We start from the raw sequence: 18,968 nt of genomic DNA on the forward strand, positions 1-18,968 counted from the left end.
TTTGGTCAAATATGGCAAAATTTTATGATTTTCAAATAAAAAAAAAGAATTTTATTTTGTATCTCTATCTTCATTTATATCGACAGGTGTCAAATACGGACTTGATTAAGCGCATAGGTGCAGTTTTACAATTTAATGTTTGTCCTAGCGATACTTATTCACAAATGAAGTATTTTGATTAGTAATAATCAAATAACTTTTACGACATAATGCATACAATGTACCTGTACGTGCATCTAAAATGTTAACTAACAAAAAAGTACCACACTGATTATCTTACGTTAGTACTACGTAATAAGGATTCGGAGTGGCCAAATGATATTATAACCATAGATCTTCCTTAATTTGTTTAGATACTCCCACTTAGTTAAGAAGTAACCCTTAATTTTTTGGTTATGGAATTTAAATTTTTTTCTTTATCTTTATACCAGATCTTTCTTAAATTGTTTAGATACTCCCATTAAGTTAAGAAGTAGCCTCTATTTTGTTTGGTTTTGGAATTTGAACAATGTCCTTTATTTTTATACAGAACTCCTCCATATAAGAATATTGATATAGTAAAAAAATGGCCTCCGTCATCCAGCCCACCTAGAGACGTGCGGGGAATGCATGTCAGCGCAGACTAAATCTAACAAACCGAGTCATTTTTGTTTACCTTGATTCGATTTGTACGTGTTTCATTTATTTCAAAATAAATACAAAAGGTTCAGATACAAATTCAAACAATTTACGAGGTCTTGACTGTAATTGGAAGGTAGAACTTGATACGATACAAATACACATAGTTTTTGCGATTAAACAGTACACGTTTTTATATAGATATATAAAAAAGACAACATTGCACATATCTACAAAAAATCAATATTTTTGGGATGTTTTAAAAATATGGTTTTAAAAAGTTCTAAATATTGCAATTTACGGATATTGATGTTATTACGGTAATGAATGAGTTTAATAGACCAGTGTGGTGTTTTTTTCTTTATTGGGGAAATGCCATTCGATTTTGACAGTGACTAGAAAAATCCATTGTTCATTACCAGGATGTTTTTTATCCTTGGAAATGGTGTAAAAATCTCTCTCAATTAAATCTAATATTTTCTCCATATGTGTATCACCACGCTATAATTAACAATGTCCGTAAAGAATAATAACATCAGATGAGTTGGGATTTGCTACTTTATAGAATTAGGATGTTTCTTCTCGGCTGCATTAAAGAAAAAGTTATGTGGAAGGGAATGTTCAATGTAAACCTTGCCATATTCTCCTCAACTTTAAAAAGCAGAGATTTTATGTAAAAGTGGGTAGATTTTTATGGATATATTCTAAAATTGCGTAGAATCATTTACGTAAATGTCAAGAGCTTTTTAATTATTGCTATTGTAGCCTTCCTTGTGTTTTCTTTGGACTGGTTAAATACGGTTTTATGACCATCTAATGTATACACCAACTCATCTGGCAGCTCTAACATATCAAAGGTAGGCTCACAGATATATTGCTCGCCCAAAGTTAATAAAATTATCTTTTGTAAGCTAATTATTTCATCAGTTGTGATTTTATTACCATTAAACATATTGCTGAACGATTGATTTTGTGATGTCTTCATCAAGTTAAAAGTTTTGACTGAGAAAAGTACAAAAAACCATATCATAATGAATCTTATGTTCTAAAAATGTTTCGTTCCTCTCAAGTGATGAGAAGTTCTGGTTATTTACTTTTTTTCTATAAACGAGATACCTTCACGATGCGATGTTTTATGTTTTTGTTTACTGTACATGATGACGTTGGCGAAATGAGTAAAGGATATTAACGTCAAATATATCTACACTGAAGAACACAAGATATAATCTTGATTTGAGTATACAATTGGGCCAGCAACACGCATTAAAAGAAGCTGAAAACCATTTAGACCTGATATTGATATGTCTTAAAGCTAAGCGCCATTAACAATTCTCTTAATTTAAATTTACTTATATTTTCCTCTCCTTATTGATAAAACAGGTACACGACAGATCAGATAAAGCCTTGACATTTATTTTTGAAACTCAGTATAAAAAATATACGTGAACGTAAAAAGGTTCTCCAGAAGAAATAAAACTGATAATGGCACTATTAACACACTATACCAGCATGCATAAAATGAACATGAACAGGCCGGTCTATTTCAAGAAAACCTACACTTTACAGTTTGCCATCGAATACATTTTTATTACACATTATGGGGAGTTCATATTCAATTCTGTACATTTTAGGATAACGATCCCGATGATGAGAATTTAATGTGTAAATCTCCGGTTTATGCCTGTGACGTAGAGGGTGGGATAGGGTGTAACCCATTGTGCTCTGTAGATAACTCGGGTTAGGCTACGATAGTCAAAGCTTAATTCATAAATCAATGAAAAGCACTCTTTTCCTCTGATAATTTGATATTATATTTATATAATGATGTGTATTTTGTATTTTTTTCTTTGCTTATTATGATAATAATTCATTTTTGTACGAAATGCTATTATGATGTAAAATAACTGTCGCCTTCTAGCAAACAATTGAGCAATTGGGAGGCTGTTTCTGGGATATTCTAATTAAAGACGTCGTTACCGTGTAAATTTGATTACCAGTGCGCTAGGTTCTGTTCGTCATCGAAAGCAAGATTCTTTGTCTTGCCTAGATGGCCGAGTGGTTAGTGCGGTGGCAGCTAGATCACTGCTAGGAGAGTGGATTTTCAAAGACCGTCAGTTCAAGCTCCGGACGGGGCGGAGTAGGAGCTCCTATAAAGTTAAATTCCTTGTGCTTTATATATATATATATATATATATATATATATATATATATATATATTTATCACGTTTTGGTTTCCTTCCAAATTTTTAGCAATAGACTTTCAATCGATTAATGGTCCGGCAGAAACGTTCTGACCTCAACAAAAATGACATATAAAATAATGCTATTAAAAAGCTTGGGGAACAGTGTACTGTCCTATATTTCCATTTTTATTTTAACTGAAAAGAATAACCCCCAAAAATAAAAAAAATATTATTGCAAAAACATTCTAAAAGCACGATACAGTTAAATAATCAAAGACCTTATTCAAGACTGAATAGTCAAATCATTTCATACATATTGGAAACACTGCTTCTATTCTGCAGGTTGTAGCTGTATTTGAAATGCCACTACAGGGAGTAACTAATAATAATATATACAAAAGAAGCCCGCCGTGTGGACGCTTTAATGAAATTGTTACTAAAACGTCGGAACACGTGATGTGTTTTAATGGCTGCCGTTAAGTACCTCCTCTATGTCTAGATAATGGTTGAGAGTTTATAGACTGCCACCGTCGTGATATTCTGAGAACTTATTGCTGAATTTCAAATAATGATTTTCAGAAAACACGTCTTTGATCTTTACCTATAATGCTTCTCTCTCTCTCTCTCTCTCTCTCTCTCTCTCCATCTCTCTCTCTCTCTCTCTCTCTCTCTCTCTCTCTCTCTCTCTCTCTCTCTCTCTCTCTCTCTCTCTCTCTCTCTCTCTCTCTCTCTGTGCTCACCATGACAACGCTTTAAGTTGTATGCTTTTTGAGTCCTATGCATAGTCAATATGTTTAGAGGTATACAAAGGCAAACTGAAATTCTATTTTATATTTCGCGTGTATAGTAATTTGCGGAATTCGATTCTGCAACATATAATGTGGATTTGAATTGGCGTGTTTCTGAAAATGTATCTATCTTAATGCATGTATGCATGACGTTTAGCGAAATTTGGTTTGCGCCAAAACACTAGATAGAATACACACCCAAATGTTATACGGTTACAGTAATTGCTGTGTATTCATTTTAAATTTTTTTGACATTTCTTTTTTCATTATCTATAGAAGACAATACTTTTTCTGTATGCTTTACAAAGATGTTATTACTTTTGAGTAGTCAAACATACATATCAGACTATATTTCGCCATGAGGCTGTTTTTAGCGATGAACAACAAGACAAAAACAATGGAAAAAAATCATGGAGGAAATGCGTGGAAGAAATAAACTAAATTCGCTTAAACTATTATATCGAGCAAGCAAAAGAAAAAAAAAATACTTACGGAATTATCAGTAGATATCAAAATGGACATAATAATGTGTGAGCTGTTTCTTCATGTGTAAGGCATACGTGTACTGTTAGTTGTGATAAAAAAATAATTTAGACTACAAAATATACTGCAACTTAATAGTTTTATAGAAAAAATGACGATATAAACTGTCCTCTATCTCAAAAACCCATAAAGCGAAATACAAATTCAAAGAAGAGCAACAGAAAATTTAAAAAGATAGAGGTAGGATCAGGTGCCTAGAAAGAGGGAGCATCCCATGCGGAACGGTCAACCCCGCCGTGTGCTCCTTGTCAAGATCATGACAAACGGAAGAAAATGTAGTCAGTGTGGTGTATAAATAGTATGAAAAACGTCAGTCGTCATGTGTCTTAACAAAAAATTGTTCAAATTTGTATATATAGGATTATATTGGTGTCTACGCAGATGCAAAGTCACGTTACATGGATCTGAGCTCAGTTTATGTCAAAAGTTGCAGTCCAGACACAACACAATAGTTATATGAATAAAAGATATGTATTATCTGGTATTGTTTTCGTTGATAAAAAATGTTTAGAAGACAGCAGAACAGAAACAAAATTGAAGAAAACACGATTTGTCGGGCCATAAAATCTACACATGATAAATACTCCAAATAACCCTTAAACAGAGTACAGGGTTACTTTAGAAATTGATGACACTGATAGGGATATCACAAGACTCACAATTTATAAAGACACGATAGCTAGGACTTTCAATTCCCTCAGATACATTGAAATCTGAAATATCGATGTCTAAGATATCAATTTTTAATCGTTTTAAAGCTAACATCTTCAACAACAACTAACAAAAAGGGCACAAAACACAAACATAACACCACGTCAATAATGCAACAACAACAAAAAGACCGACAACGACAACAACTCAATATTGCAAGAACATAAGCGTAACAAAATAACAATTATTATAACTCTACAAAGACACAGTTACTGTACTTGAATAAAAACTTAATATCACATGAACATAAGGTTGAAAACAATACTTGTGACTCTACATCAAAACTAAATAACACAACGGAAACTAGATAAAATGACTACATGAATTTGTAAAAAGGAAATAACTGCTCTATGAAGAATAAAAAAAAATCAGCAGTTCCAAAATAATAAGCACGCAATACAAAAATAGGGTTAAACTCTATTCCAAAAACCCCAGGTTTCTTTTTAATTCCTCTTACTAATACTGGAAGTCATTTATAAGTAGAATCTACAACAGCATTGTTCAAGCAAGTCATAAAAATTAGTAGTCAAAATTTGATGATATTTTTTTTAAAAAAATCTATCAAACTTTCCGGTTTAATTTCAGGTTCTTTTTCTCTTCGATTTTTCTGGGAAATGTCATGAAAGATTTAAAAATGCAAACCAGCGAAGGGTAATTTAAATAGATGTTTGCAAACTGTCAGTATTCATTACACATTTTGTAATGAATTTGTTAATAAAACATGATTTTTTACATCCTGAAATGTCTATCCCAAATTTCCAATTTTTGCATTATTTATCATATGATTTGGTTTGATTTCTATGTATATTTTCCCATACATTATAATCTCGTTGAATCCTATTTGTGATTAGTTTGAAGTCACGCATAAAACATAACAAACACATTAAAAGCAAATCAAGGTTTAATATGAATAGACCAAAAGATTTTAAGAACAAAAACAGCACAACACTTCAACATCATCAACAAAAACAACACAAAAAACCGCACAAAACATCTAACGCTACAACATCAATATACCAACAATATTCTAACAACACTATTACTTATTAGGTTTGTTACTGACTGTTTAAAGAAATTTGTGGGGTCGGTAAAGTCCATAGAAGGCGAGGCGGAGCCGAGCCTTCTATGGACTTTACCGACCCCACAAATTTCTTTAAACAGTCAGTAACAAACCTAATAAGTGTTTTGTTTTGTCGAGGACCTAAAGTTTGATAAGTAAACAAACGTTTGTGTAGAAAATCAGTTCAAATAACGTTACGTCCGCCATGTTGCGCTATAAATTTTGACGCTTGCCTTTTAAAGAAATTTGTAAGGCAGCCACGTGACGCGTTTCATCCAATGACGTCGCGACATTCTAGTCCGAGGCAAAACAAAACACATTAACACACAAACATGTTTTTACGCATTCATCAAAATGACATCAATATCACAAAAATAATTAAATCAAACAACACATCTACAAAACAAAACCAAAAACAAATAAAAAACAAAAAAACAACACAAAACAACCCGAAAAAACACATCTAAATTAAAACATAAGAATAACAACATAATGAGTTGACAACTTTTCTTAGAACATGACAAGCGGACACAGATTTATCTATTGTTCACATGAATGAAAAACAAACGTGATTTTAATTAATTTAGTTTGTTTCTAGGACTTGTATTCGCAACAGTCATGGAAGAAATAGTTAAAATTACAGCTTATGACAAAATTTCACGAGAATATCTGAGGAAACGTTGAAGTTATGTTACACAATGGATTTCGAGATGGTTATTTAAATTTCCGTTTGATTAATGGTCAGTTTATGGGAGGAGTTTATATACATGTATCAACACCTCTATGCAGTCAATTTGCAGTTTGTACCTATGATATCATGTGATAATTGAATCGGCTCTACGTATAGTTCTTTAAAGAAAGAGATATAATGATAACTAATACGTATCCACATTTAGAAAAAAAATACTACTTTGTAGTGATGAAAATGAAATATTTGCAGTCTTTGTTTATAGCAAGACCTGTTTTTGAAATTTAAGGTACCTCACTACACCTAGACTTATGCCTTTTAAGACACTACGTCAATTTAAATGTTTTGTTGAACCGTTCATATCGTTCGATTAGGTTGTATCTTGTCATAGCTCAGTGGTTAAAATATTGGTCTTCTAAACCACAGATCATGAGTTCGAATCCGCCTGGAGCTTTTGTTAATGTTTACTGAATTGAATTTTTTAAAATGTAATTTTTCATCCAAAATTGCACATTTTTTGCCTATTTGACTTAAACAGTTCTTATCAGTTATGATATCTATCATAATGAAGTAATTTTCTGCCGATTTAAGAAAATGTTTCAAAGTGTAGTGAGCCAGCTTAACTTAAACTCTCCAAGAAATATCCAAATGACATTAGTGATACTCAAGTAAGAGTTACAGTGGGCTATATTTACTATTCACTGAGAACTAACAGATACAGTGGGTTACATTTACTATCTGCTGAGAAGTAACAGATATAATGGGTTACATTTACTGAGAAGTAAAGATACAGCGGGTTATATTTACTATTTACTGAGAAGTAACAGATACAGTGGGTTACATTTACTATTTACCGAGAAGCTACAGATACAGTGGGTTACATTTACTATTTACTGAGAAGTAACAGATACAGTTGGTTACATTTACTACCGGTATTTACTGAGAAGTTACAGATATAGTGGGTTACATTTACTACCGGCATTTACTGAGGAGTTACAGATACAGTGGGTTACATTTACCACCGGTATTTACTGAGAAGTTACAGATACAGTGGGTTACATTTACCATTCACTGAGAAGTGAACAGATACAGTGGGCTATATTTGTTATTTAATGAGAAGTATCTGACACAGTGGGTTACATTTTCTTTTAACTGAGAAGTAACAGATACAGTGAGCTACATTTACTATTAACTGAGAAGTTACAGCTACAGTGGGTTACATATACTATTTACTGTGAAGTAACAGATACAGTGGGTTACATTTACTATTAACTAAGAACTAACAGATACAGAGGGTTACATTTACTGAGAAGTTAAGATACAGTGGGTTACATTTACTATTAACTAAGAAGTTACAGATACAGTGGGCTACATTTATATTTTACTGAGAAGTAACAGATACAGTGGGTCACATTTACTATTTACTGAGAAGTAACAGATACAGTTGGTTACATTTACTATTAACTGAGAAGTAACAGATACAGTGGGCTACATTTACTATTAACTAAGAAGTTACAGATACAGTGGGCTACATTTACTATTTACTGAGAAGTAACAGATACAATGAGCTACATTTACTATTTACTGAGAAGTAACAGATACATACAGTGGGTTACATTTACTATCTACTGAGAAGTAACAGATACATTGGGCTACATTTACTTTTTACTGAGAAGTTACAGATACAGTGATTTTTATTTACTATTTACTGAGAAGTAACAGATACAGTGGGCTACCTTTACTTTTTACTGAGAAGTAACAGATATAGTGGGTTACATTTACTATTTACTGAGAAGTATCAGATACAGTGGGTGACATTTACTATTAACTGAGAAGTAACAGATACAGTGGGCTACATTTACCATATACTGAGAAGTGAACAGATAGAGTGGGCTACATTTACTATCTACTGAGAAGTAACAGATATAGTGGGTTACATTTACTGAGAAGTAACATATATAGTGGGTTACATTTACTGAGAAGTAACAGATACAGTGGGCTACATTTACTGAGAAGTGAACACATTTAATTGATAAAATAGCGAATAATAGAAATATGTTAGATATCTAAACTGGTTCATCATTGCTTAGAAATGGGTCAACAAAATCATTTCTCTCATGTACTTTCAGTGTTTCGACATGAACAACTGTCACTAAGAAGTTTAATTTGAATATTGAAAATATTTCAGATTAGTTAACTATTCATTTAAGTGAACGCCCACATTTTGTCATGAAATTGGTTACTTAATAAATTATGGTGTTTTTAAAATCTTTAATATACCCTAAATGCCTCTGAGTTTGGCAATTCCTTTGTTGATACTTTTTATGCATAACTAATGCATAGTTAATCAATTAGTCTTAGTTATATGTTTTTGGTATTTTATCATACAAAGCGTCACCGTCCAATCCCGTTAGTTTTAGTTCGAATTCGTGCAAAACACAGAACGAATGTCACAAAAAAACATTAACCTATTAGACTATATACGTACCAACATTTCAGGAGGCTTGGTAGTCAATAAAAAAACAAACAAATTGTAAAAAGAATGTTCATTTGTTTCAGCTTTGAAATTTGGAATAATTTTCCATATCTTTATATTAGAGTTTTTTTCTCTCAAGGAAATTAACATAGTCTGAACCTGCACACGATCACCAAAACGTATTGACTCTACCACTCCACAACACATTGACAGTGTCATGTGTTTGGAATGAAATCTTAAACAGTGAACAATGAATCTTTGAAAAAAGTTTAGAAACACAATACGTTTTTAGAGGGGCGCTGTTCAGAAAAGTGCAGAGTAAGAATTAATTCTTTTGTTCTCTTTCTTTAAGTCTTACGATTTAATGATTAAACATACATAAAGATTTAGCTGGCATTTTTAATAACTCCTATTGATTCTGTGAATTAGAGTTCTCATTCAGTAAATTAAAGTGATTCTCTGGAGCCTGGTGTTCCATTGTTGCACATAATGGTCCTCTTCATTTTGCGAGATTTTGCTTTTTATGTTATATGAACAACAAACAAAGAACATCTAAATCCATATCATAGCTTACGTTATCCACGTGGTCGCGTTTTTAAGAAGAGAGAATTCAAAATGTATGAAAAGATTCATTTTGATTTTTCTGCATTCCCTGATAAATACATGGGCTGCAGAAATCGGACCTTAAAATATCCGTCTGAAAGATCGAAACAATATAATGTCTTTTCAAAGATAAAATATATTGTCTTTTCAAAGCTAAAAAGCGATGTAACCTTCCAATAAATTTTAATTTGAAAAGTGTACATGACATGCGGCTGATATACGTCATCAAATAATGGCCTTCTTTCTGTAACAACAAATCATAAATACAATGCGCCTACATTATACCATTAGAGCCGATCTCTCACTGCATGTACATGTATTTCATAGATACTGATTCTTTTAAGGGTAATGTTAACAAAAGAACGTAAGCAGGTGTCTGCACAGAACATAAGCTGATAATTGAACATTCATTTTTATAAGATCAAAAGCCAATGTTTTCTACTCTGAGATGTTTTATTTTTTATAACCCCGTGGTTTTCTAGAGACAAGCACCCATTGGTTGTCATTTTCCCACCAATTAACAGACCATAATTTATAACGGCAGTGCCTTGAGAGTTGAAGCAATAGGAAAGCCGTGAGCGTCGACAAGTTAAAACTCTTCAACCGGAACCCCTCATGAATTTTGGATAGCCCCCTTACGTAATTACTGATAGTATAAAGGATTCATCTTTACGTAGATAAAAGGCTGCTACACCTCAGGTTGAGTAAAGTCGGACATCCAGGGTGAAACTTACACAGTCCCGTCTCCCAGTAGCCACTTTGTGCAACATGGTTTCCTTTCAACAATCTTTTGCAACCTGCGTTGGGATATTAACTATCCTATCTTTTTGCCAGTGCTCACAATACTCATATGCGGATGAATTGTTGCAAAAGGTAAAGATATATTTGTTTATTATCTTTTTTTTTAAATTTATATTTTGTCATGTTAATACTTGCTGAAAGATTAATGTAAGGTTTTTTTTTTTTTCATGAAGGAGAGATGCTTAACTTCCTCTTGTAGCTTACTAACCCCCTAAAAAAACTGTTTAATTTATCTTTATTTAACAATAAAATCGGTTTTTTTATAATCTAAAATGCATTGATGATTTCAAAAAAATGAAGAAGTATATTAAATGATTTATAAACTTAAGGTAGAAGTTCAAAGTGATGTGTTTCATAATGTGAAAGTACTTAAATCAAAAGTAATTTCTTTTCATGATTTCAAGATTATAACTTTCAATAGTTAGAAGAAAACTGTTAATCCTACATATACCTCCATTGTTATAACGCTTAAGTCACTGAATTGATTTAAAGATATGACAAACAAAAAATAAACGTCTCTCCTTTGTCTTTATTCAGCTTATATAGATAATATCGGACCTGGTCACTAGTTTCAATGTAATCATCCTGCATTTGAGAGGGTGTTTACAATGTTTCGACGTAAAATGAACCTTTTATCGAAAATTCAATATAGCAGACAAATTATATTGAATAATTTAATAAGTTTCCTGGAGAGCTCCTCTCCTAATAATATAAGAATCCATGTCTGCATTTTTTTTTTATCTTGACTTTATTATGTCCATTTTCTATCAGGTTTTTTTTCCTGCTGCTAAAGTTGTGACAGCGGTGTTTGTCACTAACGTGAGATATTTGTACTGTAATGTTTTTCTGTTTTAAAGATATATATCAAAGTATATGACTGTATTTCGTTAATTCTGCTGATGAAATTTCATCATTAATATGCATACAGTTTATAAATAATTAACGCGACGTAATAAAAATACTCGTATATTTACCCGATACACATAATGAAAAGCAGTGGCCCGGAATCAAGTTTCTTGGAATCAATTTGTAATGTATACTTCGTTGCGAAACGATACGAGAACTCTTAGAACGAAATTAATAGTCGTCTGCGACGGTAAATGTCGTCATTTTAATAAAACATCGCATCATTCATTAGCACCTCATTCTGACATATATATTGCATCGTGAAAATAAATTGAGACTTAGACTGGTACAGTGATCATTTGGGTATATTTTCGTGCATTAGAGTTCATTAAATATATATCTACGCCAAAGTGCACGTTCTCCTTAGATTACCTCCGTTCACGGGAATAATTTTGAAATGTCCTCCTTGATTGCGTTGATACATAATAGATAAGACGCACTTTAATTGTATGGATCAAAAGTCGTGGTTCGGAGCGCTTAAGGTATATCGCAGTATACCGGTGATTAGGGTAGGCAAGCTGGTATATATCAATACTCGATACACCCGGCCGGCGGACCGCTTCGCTGAGCTGTTCATAGATATCAGTTCAGTGAAGACCGACACCGGAACATGAAATATTCAGGGCGTTTGTCAAGATTGCTCAATTGCAGACAGGTACTAGCTTCGCGCCATCATGTATATATCATGAATGGTTCGAATTTAGACTCAATTTATGGCGTAGGTGTAAAGAATTTACCAAACTGGAATTGTAATTGCTTTTGCGCACTACTCAGAACATTTAAATGTATTGAACATTGTTTTACTAAGTATGCAATTACATGCACACACACATATACAGTTACATATGCTTTATATATATCTTAACAAAAAAAAAATAATGTAAAGTATAAGAAACCATTTTTCTATAAATAAACTAAAAATCACAATTGCGTTGATTTAGAGTTAGCCTATTTCTATTCTATTTTTATCTGTACACTTTCTTAGTACTCCTAAGTGAAAAATATAAGATATTTTTCAATGCGTTGTATGGTTTTTTTTCTTGGAAATTATTTTAACTAAGTTTAAATACTTCTGATTAACTAATTGAATGGAACGAAACTGAATGGTTCAAAAAGCCTTACCGATCCTGTATGATACAGCGAAGTGGGTGGGTGGGTTGTTGCCAAGAAATATAATCTTTACAGAACATTGTTTCCATTTTTTTTTTTCATGCTGAAATACAGATATGCATATGTATGTACAATTTGAGTACAAATTTCAAGGACTTTTAGCAAACAAATAAAGTTAAAGACCGCGGGAGTAAAGTGGCACGTTCAACCATTGTAATGTACACAAATAGATGGGAATTGCGACATGAAAACAATGAATGATAAATAATTAAAAGTTCCATACAACTGATCATTTTACAGATTATTGTCAAAACAACAGAAAAATATTAGATATGCATGTGAAAGAATTATTCATGATTTAAAAAAAATTACAAACAATTTTTTTTCACTCAGGTTGGACATCGCATTTTATGTAAAAAATATATTTGCATGTGAACATGTCAGTGTGTCTTCCATACATCCGCTCTAGACATGGAGTGACAAGATGTGAGACACGTCTTCACATTGATTTCAAAGGAACCCAGAACATGCTTACATGTAAAATATGTAGGTTATTTGTTAATCAATCCAAATTAAATTCATTGATATCAAACTGAAAGGTCAAAAAAGGTTAAATAAATTTGAATAGTTTGTAAGTAACTGTTGAGAAATCTTTTTGATGCGATAAATATGACCTTTATTCAGTGAAATGCCAATAAGTGATCTTAGGAGGTATCTACTAACAGGCAAACACATAACCATTTCTTCGCATAAATTCAATCAAGCATCACCTGCTAGTACATGCTATTAATTCAGTGGTTAAAGAAAAGGAAAAAATAATACGAAAAAAATCACCAACGTTTAAACTGTAATATTTTTGTTATTTTAAATTGTCATTTATTTATGATTCAATCATTTTTTTTTTTTTACACATTTTGTGTTGAAACTCATTTTTGTTCCTTTTCCGTTTTAAAAGTAAAGCCTGAACAGTGCCTCCTGTCAATGACGCAAATTAATATCTTTCAAATTTCATGTTTTCGATTAAACATGTGAAAAAATTTACATGTATACATATACACCCAATACCAAGACTTTCGCAGTTAGTTGTATTATATTATAACCAGTCTTTTTGTACATAATACCGTAGGTAAATAGTCACACGTTAATATATAAACATGTATTTTTCCTCAGATTTCAACCACAAAAAAATAAAAATAACAGTATGATAGTTTTCAGGAATGCATATCGCATCAACAACGATCAATGATCAATGTCGGTAGAATAGCTTTCACTCACCAGAACACACTGTCGTACACGGCTGCGCTTTCCATCTTTACAAACACTATGCTGATATACATGCACCTTGTAAGTCTCTCAGTTCTCGCTCATTATAATTATTAATTTTGGTGGTATGAGGCCTGTCGGTATTAATGTACATAAAAGTACATTAAAATCAAAATACTTTCACCGTTTTAAGAATTTTCCAATTTTATAAATATTTGATTTAAAATAAATACTTTTTAATTTTTTTAAGGAAAGGTAAATATTACAAAAGCTCAAGCGAGAATTGAACTCATGATTTACAGATTAGTAGTAAGCGCTCAAGGAACTATGTCGGGAAAGATAAAGTTTATTGAAATTATACTTGATTTTATCGTTTATTTTAATCGAAAGTACGTCACAATATGGGTGTCTCTTATAGCACCTAAATAGTATATTGTTAAGTTAAATGGGAACAATGTAGAGTGACTTGATGTGCTCGGAAACGTTAACATGTATAAGATGAACACTCCATTTAACAAACAACCATTATAACATCTTGAAAAAAATTCATTTAAAGAAAAAAATATTCTCTCCCTCTCCAAATTCCCAACCCTCACAATTTAAACTCTGTGAGAACTGAAGCCCCCGACTAACCCTGACACTTACTCTATAGAACTGTGGGGGTTCCTGGAAGACTTCTCCCCCGGGACTCTCCAGAGCCGGATATACTAGTGCCACACATATCTAATTGCTACATTAAGTATTAATCAGATGTCAATGGTAATTATTCCTAAAATGGCCCAATGTTCGACAAAAGCTCAAACACCTATGGCGTCCTTTGAAGTTTGTGATCTCATTTTCTTTTCTCATATCCCTCATATCTCCGCGGTTTTATGTCTGTTTCTAGTTCCTCGTGATATGTTTGCTATAAAACCATCAGAGGAATTCAATTGTTTGTCCATAATATGGACGCTTATTCCTGTTTGTTGTAATGCTCCCTGAGCTTCATACACTTTCGGCAGAAATAAAACGATATCAATATCTACTGTTATTATTTCTGCTGAATAAGTTTTTTTCCGGAAGAAGACGTTGTTGCATAATAAACAAAAAGTAATTCTGGCCGACAAAAGGCATATATTTCCAGCACAGAGAGAGAGAGAGAGAGAGAGAGAGAGAGAGAGAGAGAGAGAGAGAGAGAGAGAGAGAGAGAGAGATCTTTTGTACTTGTTTGGGGAATTTATTGACAATTTATGTTTATAATTTATTTTACAGAATGAAAATTCCAAATTAGGCGTGAAAAAACTGGCTGCTTTACTCGCAAATGAGCTGCTATCGGAAGAAAAAGACATAACGCAGAAAGACAAACGAGTATTCTGCAATGGTTTCTTTGGTTGTTCTAACGGTAAAAAGAGATCCAACTCAATGAACCTCAATCCTTTAGATTATCCAGTTGATGCCCCAGAACCGGAAACTAAGACTGACTTCCGGAAACGACTCTTCTGTAACACAGGAGGCTGTTTTGGAAGAAGAAAGCGATCAACATCCCAAACTCTTGAACGACGTCTCAACAACCGAGGATCTAAGGATGTATGAACATTTTCTTTCGTTTGTTATCTCTGAAACAAAATTCAAAATAAAGAGACTGTAGATTTCTATATTATAATCACTTAGTCATATTCTTACTTTCTTTTATCTCAGCTTTTTTAATTAAATGCATACATTTGTTTGCAGTTTTACATTTACGCGCGACATGCTTGAACATTCTCCAGATTTGTTTGTATCAGTGTTTAGTTTGTCCAAAGTCATGGCTGCCTTATTACACTGTCATGTCAGGTTTTGGAAGCATTAGTAAAGGATAAATAGCGAACAAAGGCAACAGATGAAGTATAATGTTCATGATACATAATATTATTTCTTATTGATTATGAACAGACCAAAAACGAAGAGAAATTCCCCATGTAACTTGTCTAAGACGTTACACGGAGACAGCACGTAACGTATATCAATGCCCCCGCTGTTCGTAAAGGTTAAGATCGTGATCAAAAAAAGTTGTTTTGGGGTTTTTTTTAGGTAAAAAAAAACAACATGATTTATCAGTTGATCTTGCGTCAACATATTAACATTTAAAAAAACATGGTCTCGATATCAGTAAACACCGATATTCCATATTTATTAAAAAGGTATCATTTATCCTAACAGAAATGACTTAAGGCTAGTTTGTTTCCATCATGATGACTTACATGTAGTATGCGGATATAATAATCAGTATTCCAGCATTTGTTTAAGCTAGTTTTGGTCATGAAAACAGTATACAATTTCGAAAGAAAAATGATGCAGACTGAGATACATTGTACTAATGACGATTTAGATAAGATACCAGGATAACCATTCACACATTTGCTTTTTCAGTTTTTTCTTATTTCTCTACACTTGCTCATATTTATCATAATTATTGTTTTATTATTAATTATCATAAATCGGACGAGTTTGTGTGAAGAGGGGTTGTTTACTCAAGCATCTTAACAAGCAAAAAGGGGGAGAGGGAGCTTATGTGTAGATATTTTACATTGTATGTGATTAAAAGCAAAAAACAGAGGAAAATAAGGGTCTCTTCTTCGTTGCTATGTGCCATGAAATGACAAATTCTCGAAAGGACGTTACAACAAAATTTAATGGTATTTTTTTATTAACAGGGAAATCAATAGACGCCTGAATCCTCGTAGAAATGACGTCATCTTCGTCCGTCATCGTATGTCTCAATATTTTCAGGACACAAGCGTCATCAATAATAAAAAAAACTAGACTGAACTTGAAGAAAGAGACAATGTGTTTCCATTTGATTCCTTTTTAGATTTGCGTGTGTGCTCCGTTTTTCATACAAAGTTGCTTTTAATTTTTAATGAATTAAGCATAAGACACTAAACAGTTAATGAAAAAATTTCCTCTTAGTAACGGGTGCGTCTTATTTATTTTATTTTTTTAATTGTGGAATTTAAAATATGTACGCCCGAATCTTATTCTTGAAATAATAGTTTTGAAATAGAAATAGAATATGAAACTCAGCATTCAACCGTATCTGCGTAAATTCAATGCATCAGATAAAGCAAAATCATGTTGCAAATACGTAAATATACTCGAACATAGCTTATGTTTGTTTCAATCTATTTGGCGTGTACGACTTGTACGAAATTTTATTAAAACGCGCTCGACTCGACCATCTTTTTTCTGCAATATTAGAGACTTTGCTATTTGTTATCTGACTTTGATATTTGTTATCTAATGTTGACCTATTTTATGGCATGAATGTGGATTTTTTCTCATATTAAAATATTATCTGTTAAATGTCTTTATTTTCATACGTCTATCTATGAATTAGTTCATATCTGCTTAGAACAATAAAATAAAAGTATTTTATCTTACCTCTGCCTCTTCCATTTTTTTTTCAACAAAACCTAACCCATGGTCATTGGATCATGAAATATCTTAAATTATTATTCCATCGTGTATTTCTTTTTCTTTTTCTATATGAAATTACGGCGAAAGAAATGCAAATTTTGATCTGGAAAAGGTTGACCGTGAAATAGATATCGTGTTTTGTTTGCCCGTAGTAAATAATCACCGACAATCGCAATTTCTCGGGTTTTTCCAATAAGCGGAGTGGAGAAACACTGATTTCTGCCGGAAAGGCAATATAAGTTACGATTGTATTCACCGACAGCAATTTCATACGCTTTAAAGTGGCATGGGACACCCCCATATTGTGACGTAATTCCTGTTGTAATAAACAATTAAAACAAGTACTAGTATAATTTATAAATGCTTTCTTTCCTATATAAGTCATATGTAAGTTGGAATCTCGCTGGGGTTTTAATGATTTTTACTTTTTGAAAAATGTTTTAAAACAATGTCATGTTTTTTGGTCAAATTATTATGAATTTTTAAAATTCCAAAAAGGTGAAAATATTTTGGTGATAGTTAACTTTTATCACCATTATTATCGACAGGTGTCCCATACCACCTGAATCTCGAAACTCCTCTTGTATTATTCAACTAGCAATTAAATGCAAAGTTCGATAACTCTTAACTCGTATATTATCAACTTTGCATCGCTGACAAATGCAGTTTTTCTTTAGTATAAAAAATACTGATTTACTGACTACTGGGGCAATAGCAATTATTGATGTCCTCCTCCACAGCAATTATCTCCCTTGGCTACGACTCGGGAAATTAGTTGCTGTCTCGGGTGGGCATGGAAGTATAAACTTGCTCTTTTCTCATAGTAACTAAATATCTCATAGTAAATAAATGGGTATGTATACTTGAGTTATACTTTGTAAGATCAATCTTTTGAGAAGGATCAGCAATGATCTTCTATACAGTAACGATTAAACAAATTAAAGACTTGTAGATAATCAAATCGCATTTAGTGAGACATATCGAAACTATCTAAAATATTTTTTATTTTATGGTGTGTATCGTTTTCTTGAAAGGCAAAACTCGGAGATAAATAAAATCATGCCTCCATACTTACGATATCGGGAAAACATGCAAATATTTATTCAGAGTATCTTTCCTCTTATGCTCACGTTGGAAATAGGTGATGTTCAATGTTCAAAAACAGACGTTAAACCTTATCACGGTACATGAGCACTAGCAAACGTCATCACACGGAATTATAGATATATTTTTGTTAGATATAATAAAACGTTTAAAATAGTTTAAGCAATTCGAGATGTACAATTGAAAAATAATCGTTGAATCAAATTTATTCTACAGGTGTGTCTCAAAAAAGAGCTTTCCCGGCAGAGTTTCTGGCACCATGTGTGGGTCTAGAACATTTTTCCAGGGGCAAAGGGGGGGGGGGGGCATCAGAGGGATATTTCCGTTTTGGGAGGGGTCGAGGTCTGAGGCCTATTTTCGATAATCTAAGAAATTCAAGTTTTCAAGACCCCTGCCTCTCACACTTACACCCTCTAGATCCGTGCATGGGCATTGTAAATTTGATATGCGTAATAGAATATAATGGATTTAGAGGAAAATACGAAAATTGTACAGATAGCATTAATAGATATAAACATTGCGGTGTTGAAGATCCAAAATTAAGCATCTTCAATTCAGTCTTACATAGTGATCAGCACTGTTATATAATAACATCATACATGTATATTAATATCATTAAACAATAGGGAGCTACTTTTTAACTATTAATTCATTTTATGAAAGAAATTAATATCAATTT

The 18,968-nt window shown here is 32.5% G+C and overlaps 1 protein-coding gene across 1 annotated transcript; it reads left to right on the top strand.

Annotated features, from left to right (window-relative positions):
* Nucleotides 1-10,219: 10,219 nt before the first annotated feature.
* On the top strand, nt 10,220-17,148 carry LOC128180426 (uncharacterized). Its single transcript, XM_052848536.1, has 3 exons — nt 10,220-10,543; nt 15,002-15,316; nt 16,423-17,148. The coding sequence occupies exons 1-3, from the start codon at nt 10,439-10,441 to the stop codon at nt 16,432-16,434; spliced, it is 432 nt and encodes a 143-aa protein (XP_052704496.1). The 5' UTR covers nt 10,220-10,438; the 3' UTR covers nt 16,435-17,148.
* The last annotated feature ends 1,820 nt before the right edge of the window (nt 17,149-18,968 follow it).

The sequence above is a fragment of the Crassostrea angulata genome, chromosome 4, assembly GCF_025612915.1.
Source record: "Crassostrea angulata isolate pt1a10 chromosome 4, ASM2561291v2, whole genome shotgun sequence".
In the NCBI taxonomy this organism is placed as follows: domain Eukaryota; kingdom Metazoa; phylum Mollusca; class Bivalvia; order Ostreida; family Ostreidae; genus Magallana; species Magallana angulata.

Excerpts from the sequence above, each read along its gene's own strand:
- LOC128180426 (XM_052848536.1), top strand. The coding sequence starts at position 10,439 with ATGGTTTCCTTTCAACAATCTTTTGCAACCTGCGTTGGGATATTAACT. Across the intron at positions 10,544-15,001 it reads CGGATGAATTGTTGCAAAAG|AATGAAAATTCCAAATTAGG; the intron begins GTAAAGATATAT and ends TTTATTTTACAG.